Source organism: Gordionus sp. m RMFG-2023, chromosome 2 (genome assembly GCF_954871325.1).
Source record: "Gordionus sp. m RMFG-2023 chromosome 2, tfGorSpeb1-WG-v2, whole genome shotgun sequence".
Lineage (NCBI taxonomy): Eukaryota > Metazoa > Nematomorpha > Gordioida > Chordodea > Parachordodidae > Gordionus > Gordionus sp. m RMFG-2023.
The window spans coordinates 48,879,336-48,899,257 of NC_088776.1; the positions used below are offsets into that span (position 1 = coordinate 48,879,336).

Genomic DNA, 19,922 nt, shown 5'->3' on the forward strand with positions numbered 1-19,922 from the left:
TCATTTATATAAGTCAGTATAGATGAGTATAAATTCGTCGATAATCCCGAATCTGCTATATTTACCATTATATAGTTAGTTATGTCTTTGGATTATGAGGGAAAAAGAATTTAATAGTTTTATTGAAACGACCTTAATTTTGTTAAAATAGAGGAGGATCAAGGGAAATGTTTTACTATTTCCCTTATTAGATGCATCTGTTAGATTGCATATGTATGCCCAAGAATTGACCTTCTGGATTCAGGTTCTAAAACATTGATGATAGCCTTGCTCATCTTTGTTCTACAAGCAAAGTTTTCATTTATCTCGGAGGCTTTAAATATTAAGGAAAAAAGATTCTACTTATATTGTGATAATAAGTAGCTCTATGAATGTTGTACTACATGATAAGTGTATACCATTGCCGCAACTGTAGTAGCATCTGTATTATTTCTTATTTTTGAAGAATATTTTTGTTTTACAATAGATGTAGATACACTCCCCTGCACTGATTATAATAATAATATAATTGAACTATAATAAATAAAATAATTATCATTGAAATAAGTACAATATTACCTTATTATGTATTTAAACGTGATTCGCGATAATTAAGCGCCTATCCCTATAATGTTATTATACACAAACACACATATTTTTGGAAAACGCGTGCGATCCGATATAATATTGGTATAGCCGTAGTGATGACCCCACACCTACTAGACTGGGGCGAGAGGTAGTGAACGCAAACGGTCTGGGCAGGAGAATAGTTGGCGGCCTCATATCTAATAGGGGAGTTTGCGGATTGGTTGGAGTATTTGGTTTAGACTCGTAATTCGAGTTCGTTCTAGGGGACGATAAGGGATTTTTGTAAGTTGGAGAGGTGTTGTGAACGGGGTCTTGTTATTGATTTTTACAGCTTTATTTTAACCATTTTAGTTAGCCATATTGTTTTTATCGATTTGAGGTTATGTATTTTTAATAGATATGATATTAATCGCAAGAAAATTCAATGAATTTATATTTATTTTAGATCATTCTTATTTTATTGTTTTATCGACGATATTAAATATTTCAGTGACCTGCAGGCCCGGCCCTAATCCCTGGTATACGTCGGGCAGTAATAATTTTTTTAAATATACCCGTGCCGGGCCTAAATATTTTTTAAATACCCGGGCAGGGCCATATATTTTAAAACCAAATATGTTAAATCGCCATTATATAAAAATTAAAATAAAAAATATATATTTTAAAAAAATCAGGGTGGGGCTGGATTGTGGATATGGTACCTCTGCAGGTCTCTGATATATTGAACAAAATTAGAAAAAATAAATCATTATTATCCTTGCAAGTTATTTTAGGAATCTTTTTTTTCGGCTGTCGAAAAGAAACATAATAAAAAGGTGAAAGGAAAATACAAAAGGAATTAATATATTTAAAATCTATCAAAATAAAGGTAAGAACAACTATATATAATTTTTTTTTAAAGGATAAAAGGAATAAAATATACATCCCATACGAAGGCTAGTCCGAACCTAAGAGTAACTTATATACAATTAAAATAGAAGCTATGTTTGATATTATACTTCATGTTTGTTTTTTATTCAAAGAATAAATTGTAGACGAGAGATTAGAGAAAAAGTTTACAATGAAGAAAAAGGAAATCATGAAATAGTCAAAATAGAGAGAAAACTGAGATAGGATATATGTAATAATATATAAAGACACTATTTTCCAAAACAAAATACTGTTTTTTTGATGACAGAGATTAATTTTATATCTATCTAAAAGCGATTTATAAGTTATGGTAGTTGAAATATTCAGTACGGCCTAGGATTAACACTTGCCTATTTTGGTATTTGAAAGTTGACTAAAAAAAGATATAAATAAATTTTCAATTTTACGGCGTATGATGCAACTGCGAGAAGCGTCAAATTTTCAACGTAAGGACCCAATAGATTGTGTTCCCGTACTTTCAAACTCTTCTTTTCACTGTTATTTAAGATAATAAAAAGTTCGAGCTTAATATTTTCATTAATGATCTGCACTTAGCCTAATTTTTCAAGCCCGGCCCGAAATTTTTTTTATAAAGTTTTGCCCGGCCCGAACCAGAAATTTTTTTTATAAAGTTTTGACTGGCCCGGCCCGAACCAGAAAATTTTTTAAAAAAATTTTGCCAGCCCGGCCCGAATTTATTTAAATATAGAAATTAATTTTTATAATTACTCAAAATAAACGATATATGTTATTTGGCGTCTACTTTCTATAAATAAAATCACATATTCAACATAAAATTGATTAATTTAGATATATTTTAAAAAATTGTAAAGCCTGACCCTACCCGGCCCGAATTTTCTTAAAATACTTTTGCAGATCTTAATTTGATTAATTTTTACCCTGTGGGGTCAAGTAAATCGTGAACCCTTTCGTTATAGATCTCAATGTAAGATACTTCCACCTTGTATTTCGTATTCTTACCAGCCTCCAAACTTTTGCAGCTATACGAAGAATCTTCCTCCGAACAAGCTATGCCAGAATTAGTTGTATCGATTCGATCAAAAAGTTTCTCGCAAAGCCTGGGTATGATACCCTGATCCGTGGAGGTTCCCATCATAGTATACGATTTACCAGAACCTTAAATTATGATTTTTAGTACAATTTTAGCAATTTATTACATTCATTAATTATTTCTTTCGTCTATCATATAAAATAAATATTTTTTACATTTTTAATAAAAATTCAATATTCATTCTTAATTTTTTTCTTATATTTTTTTAAAAAAAAATTAAACCAGTTTGTCCGTACGCAAAAATGCAAGCATTATAACCCATAAAAGCGTTGTTCAAAACATCTAATCCAATTTTTTCGAAAATGTCGGATTGACCTATTTTCATAGTGTTTTTGTCAAAAAAAAATTTCTATAAAATAGGCCATATTTATAATTCGATGATATGATTAATTGCATTTGATAAAGGGAAAAATTAGGCTATACTATTGCAATAATCTATTTTAAATAATATAACCAGCTTGGTATATTAATTCATGTTTATAATTTGATTATTTTTTTAAAATTTCATTATTCCACTATTAAGAAAACCTTAAAATCAGTATTTGAAATGCTCAGTTTAGGAAAATTAATTTATCATTTCGCTTGCTTAGGAGTGGAGCTTAAAAAACCCGGGTCGGGCGAATTTTTATAAATAAATCTCAACTCAATAAATTTAACTAGATAGAAAATCATAATACTGTGCATAATTTTAATTTGCAGCTGAAAACAATTTATAAAGTACAGCCAAAATTATTAAATAAAATGTTTTCGTATGGGGATTTATTTATTTTTTAAATCGGGAAGGGCTTAAAAATTTTACTGTCTTGATAAAAAATTAATAACTAAAAATAAATTAATTTCGGTAACATCGAAAAATAAATATAGAAAAATTTATGTTACTTGCTGCATTAGAGTCCTCGTTTGAATCAAAGCAATAATCGAAAGCAAATGTCTAATTGTAACAAATTAATAATTTTATATAAAATTAAGATTGTAAAATGAAAACCTATTTCAAAAAAAAAACAAATAAAATAGAACTCAAGAAAAATAGTTAGTTAATTTATTCTTATTAGTTTTGTTAAATGGTTCGATTTGACCCTATTTTTAAAAAGGGCAAACTTAATATTTTATCCGGAAAATATTATGCGAGTGAAGATTTTGCTACAGATAACATAAAAATAAGGGCATCTATTAGCGAGCGAAATATTAGAATCGTAGGCCATATTTTTCTGGCTAAAATTTTGAATTCGCCGTTATAAAAAAAAGGCTCATATCTAGCCGTTTTACAATACTGATTCTTATAAATAAGTCATTCATATTCACCTATCAAGATCTACATTACTCAATACCCCTGTCAATTTATATCCAACCTCATCTAGACCTTTGAACCCTCTTATTTTCTTAAAGTTGTTTTCATTGGAATATATATTGCTTGAATGAGCACATAAGGCCCTTTACATCTCCATGATACCCTAGTTTTTTGCAGGGATGTAAACCCGAACCCGGACCCTCCTGAACCCTTGTATTTTGGCTGAACCCGAACCCGGACCCTTTTTAAAAGTGAAGGGTCCAAGGGTTCTAGGTGTCATAATAATTTTTAAAATAAAAATATATTAAATAATATAAATTTTATTAACATTTTTTGTGAAATCATTTATTTTATCTTCGCGTTTTTCTTTCAATTCCTGGACTTCCATTTTATTTAGAGATTGATATCATTAGTGTAGGTAATAATATTTTATTATGTAAATTTTTTAATATGCTATTTTATAAAAATACCTTGATTATTTTTAAAGTGAATTGTGTAACAATATTTTAATTTAAATGATAGTGCACAACACGTTTGTCCTCAATTTGTATGATGTTAGAACGATTATTAAGTTGGAAAGATTTCATTTTATTATAGGAGCATGTGAAGTCATTTTGTTGTTGCCAAATAAAGGACCTTACTAGTTTATTAGTTCCTTTAAAAATAACAATATTAAGATTGTTTATTAGATTTTTATAGAATATGGATTAGACGCCTTAGAAAAATTTACAGTCCTTTTTATACGAAATGAAAATTCGAGAGAAAATATTTGCAAAATAGTGTTGTATATGCTTCTATATATTTAGACCCTCGATATCAAGTTTTATTGAGTATTGAGCAAAAACAAATGGCTAAAGACTATCTTAAGGATTTATGCCATACTCAAAACTCCATTATTTACAATATATTGGAGGCAACGACAATACCTACTGGTAGTAGTGATAATAATAATGATAGCAACATTGATGATCTTGAAATTTTACTTTTAGATAGATAAAAAAAAATCAAATTATCACCAGATAGAAAGGTCGATCAAAAAATGCCTATTGCATCTTTAATAGTAAAGTTCTCAGAAGTTAAGAGAATAAATAAGGATATAAATATTTTAAAATTCTGAGAAAAAAATTCTTCAATATATCTAGAATTATATATCTTATCTAGAATATTCATGGCTGTACCGGCATCGCAAGTACAATAATTTTATAAAGATAACTATCTATTTTAGGTAAGGGTATATACATGAATTTTCATCTGTAAAATATATATTGTCTAATTTACGTGGAAATCTCCAGGATGATATTTTAGAAGATATTATGATTGTACGATTGAATAAAACATTTAAAATATAAATTATTTCATTTTTAAATTTTTCATTTGTAAATTATGAATATGTATATATTGAAGTATAATAATAAATGAAAAAAAAATCTTATTTTGAGTCATTATTTTTATGTTCCCTGAATCCGGACCCGAACCCTGAACTCGGGTCTTTTCAAATTTTATTCCTGTACCCGAACGCGGACCTGGATTCTTTTTTTGTCGAAGGGTTCACATCCCTGGTTTTATGGCAAGAAAATCTTCTGATGAATAATACTATGCCGAGGTTAAAAAAATATAACAAAAATCGACGATCAAATTTGTTATTGGATTATTCTACTGCATTATATCACTACATATTACGTATTTTTGTTAAAAAGGCTAGATTTTTAAAAACGGCCAACCCAATATTTTAGCCAAAAATATTACGCAAGCCTAGAGATTTTGCGCATAGATGGTAGAAAGACTGGACCTCTATTAACAAAATCTCGAAGCTTGCTTAATATTATATTGTCTAAAATCTTGTTTTAAAATCGGCTAAATAAACAATAAAGCCTTTTAACAATACAAATATTACAATATTTTGAGATATCGATTAATAAATCTTTATGAAATTAATAGTTATTTAATGTGTTTTCTTTCGTGTCCAAAAAATATCGGTTTTTTATGTTGTATGCAAAATACTAATTCATTTTTTTTAATCAATCAAAACATAATAAAATAAAAATGACCTCATAATGATAAGATATTTTTTTCCATGTTGGCTATAAAAAAAAATATATATATGTAATGTAAAATACACATTAAAAAACTGACAAAATTTTGAAACATATCCAAAATATCGATATAATAAGAACGAGTTTTGAAAGTTTATATTTCCATTATATAAAGAAAATAGGTCGAATAACTCTATTGAATAAATCACCGCTAGCAACTTCCTGAGCCATCTTAAGCCCCCCTCCTCCAATCCGATGACTAAAATGTAAGTTCGATTATAAAATGGATATATTTATGTGTGTTGACTAATAGAGTATTCCCTCGAGATCTTGATGATACATAAGCATAGTATCCCCCCCCCGTGCCAGAGAGCCCTGTCATCCTCTATGGAACTATAAATATTTTTTTTTAAATTGAAATGGGGTGCGAATTTTTTTTGTCGGATTAGGTTCGAAAACAAAATAAATTTGTAAATCCGGTTGGGCTCAAGGCGAAGCGAGCATAAAAACGAGTTTAGTTCGGGTTCAAAAATAATTAAAATGTTAATCAAAATTTATAAAGCCTAAATTAAACATTTCACTGTTGATAAAATAAAATTATATAGTCTATAAAATTTTAAACCACGTGAAATATGGAAAATATTACATGATTATTTAATTTATTTTTTCCATAAAAAATCAAATTTAAAATAATTGTTATGAACCCTAACCTAGCCTTCTTTGTTTTACCGCATGAAACATAAAAATAAGTAATATTTTTAAAATATGAAAATTTAAAAAATAAATGAAATTCGGTATTAAAATTCATATTTAAAAAAAATGTCCCCAATATATGAGCAGACTAAAAGTAATGGAAAATAAAATGCCAAAAGAGCAGTCCACCAGATTAGATTGTGTTGCTAGAACATTTTATATTTTCATATTAAAGTGGACTAAATTGCATTATGAAATGATAAAACTACATTAATTTATTGGCTAGTGATAGTATTGTTAAACGGCTCGATTTTCAAAAAACGGTTAACACAATATTTTAGCCCAAAAAATATTACGCAAGCCTGGAGATTTTGCTAATAGTCTGCAGTAAGTTTAAACATCTATTACAATCTCGAGGTTTGCGCATTATTATTTTGGCTATCTTAATTAAAAATTGGTTAAATCGAGGCGTTCACTAGCCAGTAGTAAACAAAAAATTATTAAAACTTTCCATAAGGCCACTCAGTCCTTACTCATATTTTTAAACATTGCTTTTAAAACGCTTACAATGTTAATTTTAAAAAAATTTTTAATAGGGTTTTAAAGAAGTGAGCTGAGGCGAGTCCTAAAATAATAAAAAGATCTAAATCTCCCTTACCCTGCATTCAGAGTTAGCGCAAATTTGTGGCGAAGTATATAAAATGCATATTTTGTACACTTCGTCATGAATTCGTGCAAACTGTGCATGCAGGATAGCCTGTCATAGCGCGAATTCCTTGCAGAGAATACAAAAATACAACGTATTTTGTATTATTAGCAGCGAATTCGCGCTAACTGTGAATAAGAGGTTAGTTACACTCCCTTTTATCATAAAGTGAAAATTTAACTAAAATTAAAAAAAACAATCTCCACCATCCAATCGCCCTTGAGGAGATTTTCTAAATTACTTGTAATTTTGAAGAAAAAAAACCATTTACATTTTAAAATATTACTCAAAAACGAAACTATTTATATTGTAAATTTAGTAGTCATTACAAAAAAATTAGAAAAATTAACCATAATATCATTATTAAATTATTAACAGTCGAATGAATGTCATAGAGAAGAATATAAATATAATTTTTTTTTTACAAAATAAAGATTAAAATGAAAATGGAATTGTAAATATTTCTATAATTTTTTTTCCTTTAATTTTAAAAAGATTGTTAGGTTTTAAATTACATTTACTATGTGAGAATCTTAATAAATAAAATCATTATCAATCTTATATTTTATTAAAAGTATTTATTTATTTTTTAAAAAAATATGAAATAAAATTTTAAAAGTTATAAATTTTCGTATTAAACAAAAAAAACAATTAAAATATTTGGATGCGAGTTTCCAGCCTTGAACACTTTTTTTTCTAAATATCGAATTGTTTTACAAGGTTTTGTAAATGAAACATTTATTATTTATGAGAGTGTATCATATAAACGGTAGGAGGTAAAAGTTTTAATTTAATAATTTGAATTGGTAAAATTGTCATTTGTCACCATTTTTTTTAAAAAAATATTTCAATATATACTTATTGCCCGACCCGGGTTCAAGAAAATTCGATATCGGTACATGCTGAGACCAGAATAATTTTAAATGTAATATGGATGATAAGTCTGGGTGCTACGTTATTTATAGAGATGCACCGATAGTGAGGCAGAAAAATCGCTCCACGTGAGCCTTAAGCGGCTAACTCAATATTTTAGGCAGAAAAATATTGTCTAATAGAGATTTTGTTAATAGATGTCAAAAACTTTATGGCATCTATGAGCAAAATCTTCAGTCTTGCGTAATATTTTTCTGTATAAAAAGCGGCTTACAAAAATCGGCTCAAATGGAGCGATTTTCCAACACAATCCACTGATGCCAAATTTTATTTTTAAAAAAATACAATTTCCTTCCAGTCTTCATGTCCAGGAAAATATCTCTGATTTAAATATTAATGAAACTAGTAGGTCGTAATTCATTTATATTGCACGTTTCTATTCTTCATAATAAAATTAATTCCAAGACAAAAATTTCAGAAATTAAAAGAAATAGGTTTTAAAAAAAATCAACTGCTTTTTTTCTTCTTTCTAGTGTGCTCTGAGATTTGTGGATCAATTTTATTTCTGTTATCAATTTATGGCTTAATCAGGCGCGTACGCAGGAATTTGGTCTGGGGGGGGGGGGGATAATAAATTTTTTTAAGAAATATTATTGTTATTTAAAAATATCAAGCATAAATTTATTAGGATGAATAACTTTTCTAATACACAATTTTAAATTAATCTGAATTAAAAAAAAATTATGTGTATAAACCGGCATTGAAAAATTATAAAATAAATGAGAATTATAAAATATAAAGTGTATATTATCACCATATGAATCACTTAAATGTCCTAAAATAGATTTGAATTTTTTGAGCCTTTAAAATTTATATATAAAGTAAAAAAAATTCAATTGTTAGAAATATAAATTAATACACAAAAAGTTTCTTAGGAATAATTGTATTTTGTATTATATTTACAATGTAAAATCCAATCTTCGTTGGGATTGAGCTAATTTTTCAATTACTCATCCTTGTTGGCGTCAAATGCCTATAAATATTTAAAAGATCCAAACCATTCAATCCACTTTCAGAAGTTGTACCTCTTAGGTATGATTTCAGAGAACTGCAGGCCCGGTTCCCGGACCGGATCGTATTTTAATTTTTTAAATACACCTGGGCAGGGCCCGAATTTTTTTTTTAAAAAACACCCGGACCGGGTCTGAATCTTTTTTAAAAAAATTATCCAAGCCCGGCTATATATTTTATAACTAAATATTTGAAATTAGATATAAAAATCAAAAATAAATATAATTTATTTAAAAATATCCGGGCCGAGCCTGAAAAATTTAATTTTAAAAAACCTGGCCAAGCCTGTTTCTTTAAAAAAAAACCCGGGTCGGGCCGAAAAAAATTTTGAAAAAAAATCCAGGCCGTGCCCTGCAAATTGTATCTCTGCGGGGTTCTGTTATTCTTCTTAAAAAAGAGAATGTTCTCTCATTAGTTTACTAATGGGAAGAGTTGCTAATATATATATATATAATCATTTTAATACATAGGGAATAAAATCTAAAATGTGTTTGAGATTATACAAAGCATCCATAGCATTTTTTGGGACTATATCTTAGTTAATCTTTTAAACATTTATTCAGCTAATAAGGCATCAAACAAATATTATTTTTTTTCTATCACCATCTGTAAAAGATTGGGAAGGCTTTTGTGGAAGTAATATCTGCAGATTGGTAAGCGCTGCATGATGAATTAAAAACCATTCATTTATTTGGATTATAGTTTTATAATACTTTTCTACTGATCTTATACTAATGTTTTGACGATGAGCTTGCCTTGCTGCATAGCTCGCCTTTTCACTCAACGATAACATATAAAATTGAAATTCTTCATCAACATTAGCCCTAATTTCCTTGAGTTCTAATAAAATGCTCTCCGCTATTCTCATCTTCTTAATCAAGTCAATGCCATGTTTTTGAAAAGTATTACATAAAATAGTTGTATAATTAAATAATACATTCTAATGAGAAAAAAAAATTTAAATAAGTATTGAATCCAATAATTTTCTTGCTTCTGAGGATATATTTCTTTCAGGCCATTGTGATATTTCAGTAATTTAATAATAGGTTCTTCTAACTCCATAAAAGCTGTTACTGCTTTATGGTGGAGACTCCATCTCGTTGGACAAGCTTGCACTTTCTTTCTCCCTGTTGGACAAGGAGTTTCAGAAAAATTATTATTTGACTAGAAATATAAAAATGGCAGATAAATATTATGCCACTAGAAAATTGAAAATAATAGGTAAATATTACGCCAATGAAAACTTGAAATCGAAATTAATAGATAAAATAACTTAATAAATGAATGTGATAAATAAATGAATAAATATTAACAAATATAAGATACAAAAGTATAAAAATATTGGTATCTGATCGATGAATCGTTGTTTTATTATTTTTTTAAAAAATAGTTTAATTTGGCCTAGTCTATAGGAGCGCACCAAAGCCGAGTGAATTAATTTCCTCTTTCTTTAAAACTGAGTTATATTTTCGCGATAATAGTTTTCTTTTAGGTTTAAAAACTAGGTTTAGCAGTTTTTTAGCCGGTTAAAATAGCTTAAAAATAGAGAAATTACCCCAATTACACAGAATATAACCCCTCACTCCCCCAGTAAATAAACCATGAAAGTATAGTGGAAACTATCAAAAAATGGAGTAACTGGTAAGTTTGCGAATTTAGAATGCAGTGTTATTTAGTATGACGTTATTATAAATATAATAAACATAGATTTTGTTACTATTTAATACCAGCTAGATTTTCTTAAAAAAAAGGACTAGATTAACTCCCACCCAGCGAGGGCTCAAAGTTGTATTTTTATTCTTTTTTTAAAAAAAAATAAATATATATTCAAAAATTAATTGGATTTTTTTTTAAAAAAAAAGACTAGATTAGCCCCCCATTCAGCGAGGGCTCAAAGTTGTATTTTTAAAGGATATATATTCAAAAATTAATTGGATTTTTAAAAAAAAAAATTTAACGTTTTATCGCGTATTATAACATTTATGAGATGATATTTTTTTAAGTATTTTAAAAATATAAGAAATTTATAATCTAAAAAGTTAATAATAAATATCTTAAACAATTTTAAAGTTACCATCTGATAAAAAAAGAGGCTAATGGCACTTACGAAAAAAAAATCTTAAAACAATAATTTTAATTTGTACTTTATAATGAACATTTGGTTTAATTATAAAAATGTTTTGTTTTAAAGAAATCCCTTAAAAGGTGCAATATTGTTTTTAAATATAATTAATTAGGAAAAGAGTCGAAATCGTTAAGCCAATTTCATACAATTTTCTTTCTTTCTTCTTTCCTTTTCTAATTCTAGGGACGTGTTAAAATATCAATATAAAAGTCCGAAAACAGTCTAAGCGTAATTAAAAATCATATAGAATAGTCAAGAATTTTATGGTTAATTTAGATTATTTAAGATTGGAAATCTATATTAGTATTGGTGACTTTATAAAAAGGTGGTTATTTCCCTAAATAACCCAATAGTCTTTTTTATATTGGTGGTGGGTAGAACAAGGACAAAAGACAAATCTTTTTTAATTTTCCGATCCTCAAGGTGGAAGTGTGATTATAATTATTTTTTTAAAATTATAAAATAAATAGCACATACTTTGGCATCTTTAAACGACCTGTAATTTTTATGTAACAAAAAAAACATAGCTATATAATTTTGAATTTTGTAATTATATAAGAAATAAAAAATAGTAACGTAATAAAATATTAATGATTTGCATAATTCAATTTAATGCATGATTTGATATTCTTCCTTTAATTTCCATTATATAATTATATAATGTTGTAGGAACAGTGGCATAACTAAATCTATTTTAACAAGGGGGAGAGGGATTTTTATAAATATCAAAAATGGCCTCAAAAGTGACAATCCTTCCTACCCAAATTAAAATATATCCCGATGAAGAGCCCTGAAAATTCGATTTTTTGCGGCCCAAAATTTTTAGCCAGAGCCCGTCTCGACACGACTTCTATTTTAGGCCCGAGCCTGGCCCAAAATTTTAATTAAAAAGTATAAATTATAACGCATTTCTATTAAGTCAAATGAGGCTAAAAAACACTAATTTCTTTGTCCTTATGTCAATAATTATCGGCCTCCTATATAGCTCGATGGTTTTCAATTTATATAATTTAGCTAATTTTACAAAAATTCAGGTTATTAACATCTAAGAAAATTTTACACCTTAGGTATCACACGAAAGCAGAATTTAAATATCGACGGACTATAAAAAACATCATAAAACCGTATGATAAAATAAAGATAGTTAAAAATCCAAAGATCTCCAAAAATTCCCTATTTAGAGAAGAACGAATATTATGAAAAATTATCTTCGATCTAAATTATTTATATGCATTTTTTAAAAATATTTCAACAACTCTTTGAAAAGAGGAAAAGACTAAATTTGGTAAATAATCATATGATTTGTTAATAGCGTAGTAGTATTTAATCGTATATTTTGCGATAACGTTAATTTGGGTAATGTTAGGGAATAGGGTAATTCAACCGCAATCAGAAGCTTTTCATCTTGATTGTTTTCAAAGAACAATGATATTCCAAGACATTATGGAATTATGTAATGTTCATGTTAAATTTTATAGATGAGACCATAAAGGCCATATAAAAATATATATCTCATATGAATAAAGAATTAAATATGAATGTTCGAATTGTTAAAATAATTAGATCTAATATTCGAAATAATTATTAATATTATTTAATAAAATTTATTTGTCATCTCTATAGATAACCTATCAATCTGAAAGGTGATGTGATTAATAAAGTATACATTAACTGCTTGTGAAATGTTACCTGGAAGTAATGTTGTCAAAAAATCGCACGATTATAAAAAAAAGAAACAATAAGCTTTCTCTTAAAAATTGGCTTGGAATTAAAAATTAAATAGGCAATTTATATTGTTATCTTGATCGCATACAGTGTCTCAAACGGCTTGATTTGAGCCGATTTTTAAAAACGGCTAACTCAATATTTTTCAGAAAAATATTAGGCAAGTCTGTAGATTTTACTCATAGATGGCACAAGGGTTTAGACAGATCTCGAGACTTAGGCAATATTTTTCTAGATAGAATATTGAGTGAGCCCTTTTTAAAAATCAGTATTGAGCAGTTTAAACCAAACTAATCGCATATTATTTCTCATTAGGTTAATTTTTTTTCTATTTAAAATTAGAGAAAATATAAAAAAAAAATGATGTCAATATATTTTCTCATAAACTACTTTAAAATATTTTTAAAAAATAAATTATTTCAATAATTCGATAGAATAATAGTAAAATTTGATATTCGTGCGGATACGAATAGTAAATATTGCTACTAAAGCATTCGATTTGTATTCGTTTTTAAGTCGGCTTAGAATTGAGCGTCAATCTAAAACGATCAAAAAAGTTAATTAATAGCAATAAGATATGTACGCCATGAATGGGTTGAGTTGTAAAAATTTGTTAAAAAACCCGGGGGATATTTTTGCGCATACGAATTATACCAAAATAAAACTGTTATCCGTTCGAAAAAAACACTAAATTTATAAGAATAACAATTAATTACTACTATTGTAGATGGTTAATAACAACATGTTTTAATAAAAAAATTTAAAATAATATAAAAAGGTGTCTAAATATCTCGTCAAAAAACTTGTTTTTAATTATAATTATATAGTATAAATGGATTATATCTATGCTATTTGCTATGTTTTATATTTATAATCGATATTTTGCAAATTTATTATAACAATTATTTCAAATATCATATATATATATATACTTGCTTACAAGTGACATAACTATATTTAATATCTCTTTCTTTCTTTCTTTTTAACATCCATTATTTCAAGCTGTCCCTTAACAAAACTTAAAATAATGCTCACACTACCAAAGATGATGAATCCTACACCAAGGTATTATCTTTAAGGAAATTTAGAATCGATAATGATTCCCATCTACCAGCCACAGGCAATAAAGGAAATGGGATCCCCAATTGTTGCCCATTGCCTCACTCTATTAAGCCAGCAGGTCCCTTTTTTTCTTACCAGGACACTAATTCCTAAAAGGTATCACTTCTATAAACCTTCACTTGCAACTTACAAAAAATGAGCTAACATCTACCATTGATTTATCCGTCTCAATTGCCTAATTATCCAACCGTACATTTGTTCTGACTTTTATTTCTCCCGTTGACCACAACCTGCATGACCATTCTTGCAGAGGACGAATCTTGCGATACAATCAATGCAACGCCATTATATTAATTTTTATTTACCATTTATCTTTGAGTCATAAAAAAATCAATATTTTCTATTCAAAAAAAACTAACAAACCTTCAGGAAATGATTAATTGTATGTTTTTTATTCTCCAAAAGAAAATCATCTTATTTAAAATATGCGATTTCGCCTATTTTTAAAAAAAGACAAAATAAAGATTTAAGCCAACATATTATTATTATCAGAGACCTGCAGAGGTACCATTTGCACGGCCCGGCCAGAATTTTTTTTCAAAAATTTTTTGGCTCAGGTTTTATATTTTCAGGTCCGGCCCGGATATTTTTAAAGTACATTATATTTATTTTTAATTTATAGCTAATAATGGCGATTTAAAATATTTGGTTTAAAAATATACGGCCAGACCCGGGTATTTTTTTCAAAAAAAAATTTCAGGCCCGACTAGACCTGGGTATTTTAATAAAAAATTTTAGGCCTGGCGGTATATTTTAGAAAACTAAAATAGGGCCCGTCAGGCCGGACTTAAAGCCGGGCCTATAGGTCTCTCCCTTTGCCTATCTACTATCTGTGGATGAAATCTCTAACCAAGGGTAATTTTTTGGCTAAAATATTAAGTTAGCGCGTTTTTAAAAATCGATTAAATTCGCCGTTTAACAAAACTAGCTGAATGTAACTCGTTATTTTTAAATCCTGTTCTTGTTGCATATGAGGCTTTATATTTTTCTTTTTAAAAAAATTCATTTTTTAAACGTTATAAATATGAATTTTGGTTCGTTTTATGAATTTATTATTATTCTGAAATTATGTATGAAACTATATAATACAATAATAAATTAACCAAAAATAATAAAAGGATCGTTTTGAAAATATCAGAGCAGCACTAATTCCTGAAATGGGACTACACTTCTGTATCAATTCTTTAGCTCCTTCCAATCTAAAGCCTAACATCAGATCATAAAGAGCAATTTAAAATCAGCATCATAAATATCCAAATATGAAATTTTTAAACCAATCATCTCCACTACTCTAGCGATATATTATGGGTGGTCTCTCACTATCCCTCTCCGAAGAACTAGGCCCCGGGAAGGATTATATCTCAAGCAAAGGCTCCGTAAGCCATACACATGTTCGATCATATTAGCTTTATATGAAACCTACTTTCCAGAAACCTATTTAAATAGAATAATATTTTTTTTTATTACTTTTTAAATCTTTAATTTTTTTAAAACTTTTTTTTATATAAATAAATATTTCTAACTAAATTAATATTAATAAAAAACACTTTCCTAGGAATATTGTATTATATATTATAATTGCATATTATGTGTTATTAATTATATGGATATATCAGAAAAATTTTAATAGAGATAATTAACACGAATAATATAATATAAAAATAAGATAAATTAAAGACAAGAAAAGAATTGTGTAATCTTGTAACTTTCAAATTTTTCTCTATTAAACCTTATAAAAAAAAAGAGAACTTGTAAGGGTAAAATTTTATGCCTAGCCTAAATTTAGGATTTTAAATAATTATTTTTTTGTCATCTTAAATAATTTTGCTTGCATTATGTGGACTGTTTCAAAGAGAAATTGAAAAATGTGAGCAGTAGATAAATGTTGAATCACCCATTATATTATTTCCCAACATATTAATTCTTGTCCGGGTTTTGTAAAAATAAAATTATTTTAAGGTCCACCAGTTTATGGTTTTATAAATTTTTTATTTTTAAGTCTATCTTGGGTTTTTTATAGAATATAACATTTTATTGCCAGCCTTGTCGGGTTGGGGCCTGCAGGTCTGAAATTTTATTATAACTTTTTAAAAAAAATGAATTATAAAATGTAAAAGTAAAAGAAACATTTTAAATAGTTACCTTCTAATTGGGTGGTTTAGATATTTTTCCTCAATCTATTATCTTTATCGTCATTTTTATCATGTAGATTAACAAACAACTCAAACGCAACTGGAGGTTAATTAGCACTCATTTGTCATCAATCATCAATCATAAAAAAAAATTCACAACGTTAATATTATACCAAATTTATATATCAGTCAACCACCTTTAGATTGCCCTCAACTCCTTCAATCAGCTGACAGATTTGGTGGTCATGAATGGTTAGAATCACTCCCTAGTCATAACCTATGTAATCTCTTATCAGACGAACAATTGAAAGTTGCTATTGGTTTACGTCTAGATTGCGACATCGTACAGCTACATGCTTGTATTAAATGCAAATAGCCCGTTGATTCAAAGGGTAGGCATGGCATCAATTGTATTATTCAAAAAGCGCCACATACAATAAACCATGTATAAATCGAGGTTTAAGAGCCGCCCATATTCCAAACCATCTTGAGCCCTCAAATTTATATAAAATATATGGCTAAAGACCTGATGGTATGACAACTCTACCTTAGGCCTTCGGAAAATCACTAATAAATGTGACTACGCGTGCTTATCTTAATTCCCCTCAGCATCAATTTACTAACATAGGCAGAAACAAAGAAAGAACAATAAATACAAAAATTTTAACTTTTCCAATAGTGACTTCCACAAACGGCCATTTTTGCCATTCATCTATAAGTTTTTTTAAAAAATTTGCATCAAAATCGGCATTTTACAAACGAAGTTAAAGAATTTTAATATAGGTCAAAAAATTCAGATAGAAATTCTTTGATATAATTATGGTTCCTTTTTGGGAACGCAATTATAAAATTGTATTTTAATTTTATTAGTATTTTAAGTTTAATAATATTTTAATTTTATAGTATATTAAATATTATGATATTAATTTTTAATAAATAATAGAGAATAAAAAAAATAGTTCACAAATGAAACTCCCTATGTAGATTTGTGTTTAAACATTCAGGGAGGAATAGTGTCAATTATAAGATTAAAAAGTTAACCAAAATGATCAAGACATATATTGAAAAATGAATAAAATAATTAATATTAGTAAAAAGAACCTTCATAAAAAAAAATTTGTTTGGAGAGGGGGTGGGCCATTAAGCGAGGTTCACATTCTTATAAATATAATTGACGTTAATTTCGTCGTATGAATTAGTGTTGTTAAACGGCTCGTTTTGAGCCGAATTTTAAAAACGGATAACTCAATATTCCATCCAGAATACTATCACGCAAGCTAGAAGATTTTGTTTGCAGAAGAAACAAAGGTTTTGGATATCTATTAGAGAAATCTCGAGGCTTAGGCAATATTTTTCTTGCTAAAATATTGAGTTAGCCGTTTTTAAAAAACGGCTCAAGACGGGCCGTTTAACAACACTAGTATGAATGGGGGAGACAAAGGGAATATCTTCACTTAGACAGGTTATCAAAAGGTTTACCTGGTGGAACGAAAACAAATCCAAAATTGAAATGGAACAAGAACGCAAAAATGTTCCTGTTCCATGGTTCCAAAGGTAAGCCTTATGATATAAAAAAAATTAAATTATTAGTATATATTGATTATTTTTTCGTATCTTAAATAATATAAAAGACGAAGAGTTAAAGAATGAAAAAAAGAATTTTTCTTTTTACTGGTTTCCAAGTAAACGTTTTCATTATACAGAAGGAGTGAAATAAATAAATAGAGAAAAAAAGAAAGAAGAAAAGAAAAGAAAAGAAAAGAAAAGAAAAGAAAAGAAAAGAAAAGAAAAGAAAAGAAAAGAAAAGAAAAGAAAAGAAAAGAAAAGAAAAGAAAAGAAAAGAAAAGAAAAGAAAAGAAAAGAAAAGAAAAAAAAAAAGAAAAGAGAGAAAAAATAAATAATAATTTAAGATTATAATTTGTTGCCGGCGAGTAAATTAGTTCCGAATCAACAAAATTCGACGAAATCGACATTTGTCGAAAGTTGGCAATTTATTTGAAATATATGTCCAAAATTATTATGGATATTTTTATTGTGAACAAAATATAAGTAAAATAATAAAAATTTGCTGTAAGAATATGGTGTCAAATATTTCATGATTTTTTTATTAGAAAAATAATATTTTAGCCTTTTTTTTGTTTAAATCTTCAAATTTAAGAACGTCCAGTTCTATTATAGTTTGTTTGGATATAAAGTATATATAATGCAAGCCTTTTATGATTAATATTTATTCCTTTCTTTTTTTGGAACTTAATTTTCACTTTTATTCTTTAAATTTGCTTTGGCAATCTTGATCTCAATTTATTATCCTTTTTCCCATTCATCCCATTCGATTTTTCCATTCATAACCCCGTAACAAAACATTTTTCCTTGGAAGGAGGCAGAGGAGCCACTTTCAAATATATTTAGTATAATTGCTAGAGCCAAAACAATATTAAACTCTTAATAGGATAAGATATAATATAAATTTCCCTAAGTTCCGTTTTCAGAACGTATCTCCCTGCCCCCTGATCTAAACATTATATTGCAGCTCCTGCTCCCCAATTTTATTTTTGAAAATAACAAATGTTTTATCACGAGTTGAAATAAAAAAACAGAACCCAGATAAAATGTAAGAATTTTAAAGTTTTTTAGAAACCGGGAACCAAAGTTCTTTTTCAAAATTAGGGTTTATTTAAGTTTTTTGAAATACGTTTTAATTATTTATAAAACCGAGTCTAGAACCGGAATCAGGACCAGAAACATATTTTTCCAAATATCCAGAAACGGGAAATAGAATTATTTTAAAAAAAATTTAGAACCGAAACCCTTTTAATTTCGATTACGAACTCGTTAAACTCATTATTACATTAATTACAAAATAAGAGGTGGGCGTCCCATCCTGCATAAGATGGGACAGACGTTTACATTTCTCCAATAATGCTTTAAAACAATGTGCGATTTAAGTAAAAAAATATGTAATAATAGGATTGGAGATAGACTAATTATTATTCTTATTATATATTTTTTTAATGGCATTGGCAATTAAAATGATATCCTATCAAAAAAAATCCACAATAATAACTAATAAACCTTAAAGAATAATTTAACCGAAGAAGGGTGCAAAATGATATATTAAATTTTTAAAATTAAAATGGAAAACACAACAATATCGAATACTAGCGACGTTTCATTTTATGTAGCGAAGCCATGAATTGACTTTATATACGTTCAACATTAACAAATAAGCAAAAATATAACTCATCTATGGAAAATAGGCTTCCATAAAATATAATTCATCCTATGATAATTTGGCCTATTAAAATGGCTACAGATTTTTGAAGATCTACAGATTTTTGAAGATATTGTTACCAATGTTTTAACTCCATCCTTTTTTTATCGGTTAAATATCACATAAATTGAGATGAATCATTTTAAAACCAAACCATTTATAATTATTATATTAAATTATCATCATAAACTGTGTGAGTAGTTTAACAAAATATCGGCTCTAAAGATTTTTTTAAAAATACAATATAATTTAATTTGAATTTTTAGATGGTTTTATTCGTGGAATTATGACAAAAATTTTTGTTTATCAAGTCTTGCATGACCGTCCCGGGTTGA

At 27.7% G+C, this 19,922-nt stretch overlaps 1 protein-coding gene across 1 annotated transcript in view; it reads right to left on the reverse strand.

The window, feature by feature from the left end:
- Window positions 1-19,922, reverse strand: part of LOC135924408 (kinesin-like protein KIF13A) — a 58,703-nt gene that overhangs the window by 29,573 nt on the left and 9,208 nt on the right. The window contains exons 3-7 of the mRNA XM_065459465.1: window positions 11,815-11,833; window positions 3,428-3,479; window positions 2,771-2,863; window positions 2,376-2,613; window positions 1,884-1,971 (exon numbers count right to left, since the gene is read on the reverse strand). Of these exons, the coding sequence (XP_065315537.1) occupies window positions 1,884-1,971; window positions 2,376-2,613; window positions 2,771-2,863; window positions 3,428-3,479; window positions 11,815-11,833 (490 nt within the window). The remainder of the gene's footprint in view (window positions 1-1,883; window positions 1,972-2,375; window positions 2,614-2,770; window positions 2,864-3,427; window positions 3,480-11,814; window positions 11,834-19,922) is intronic.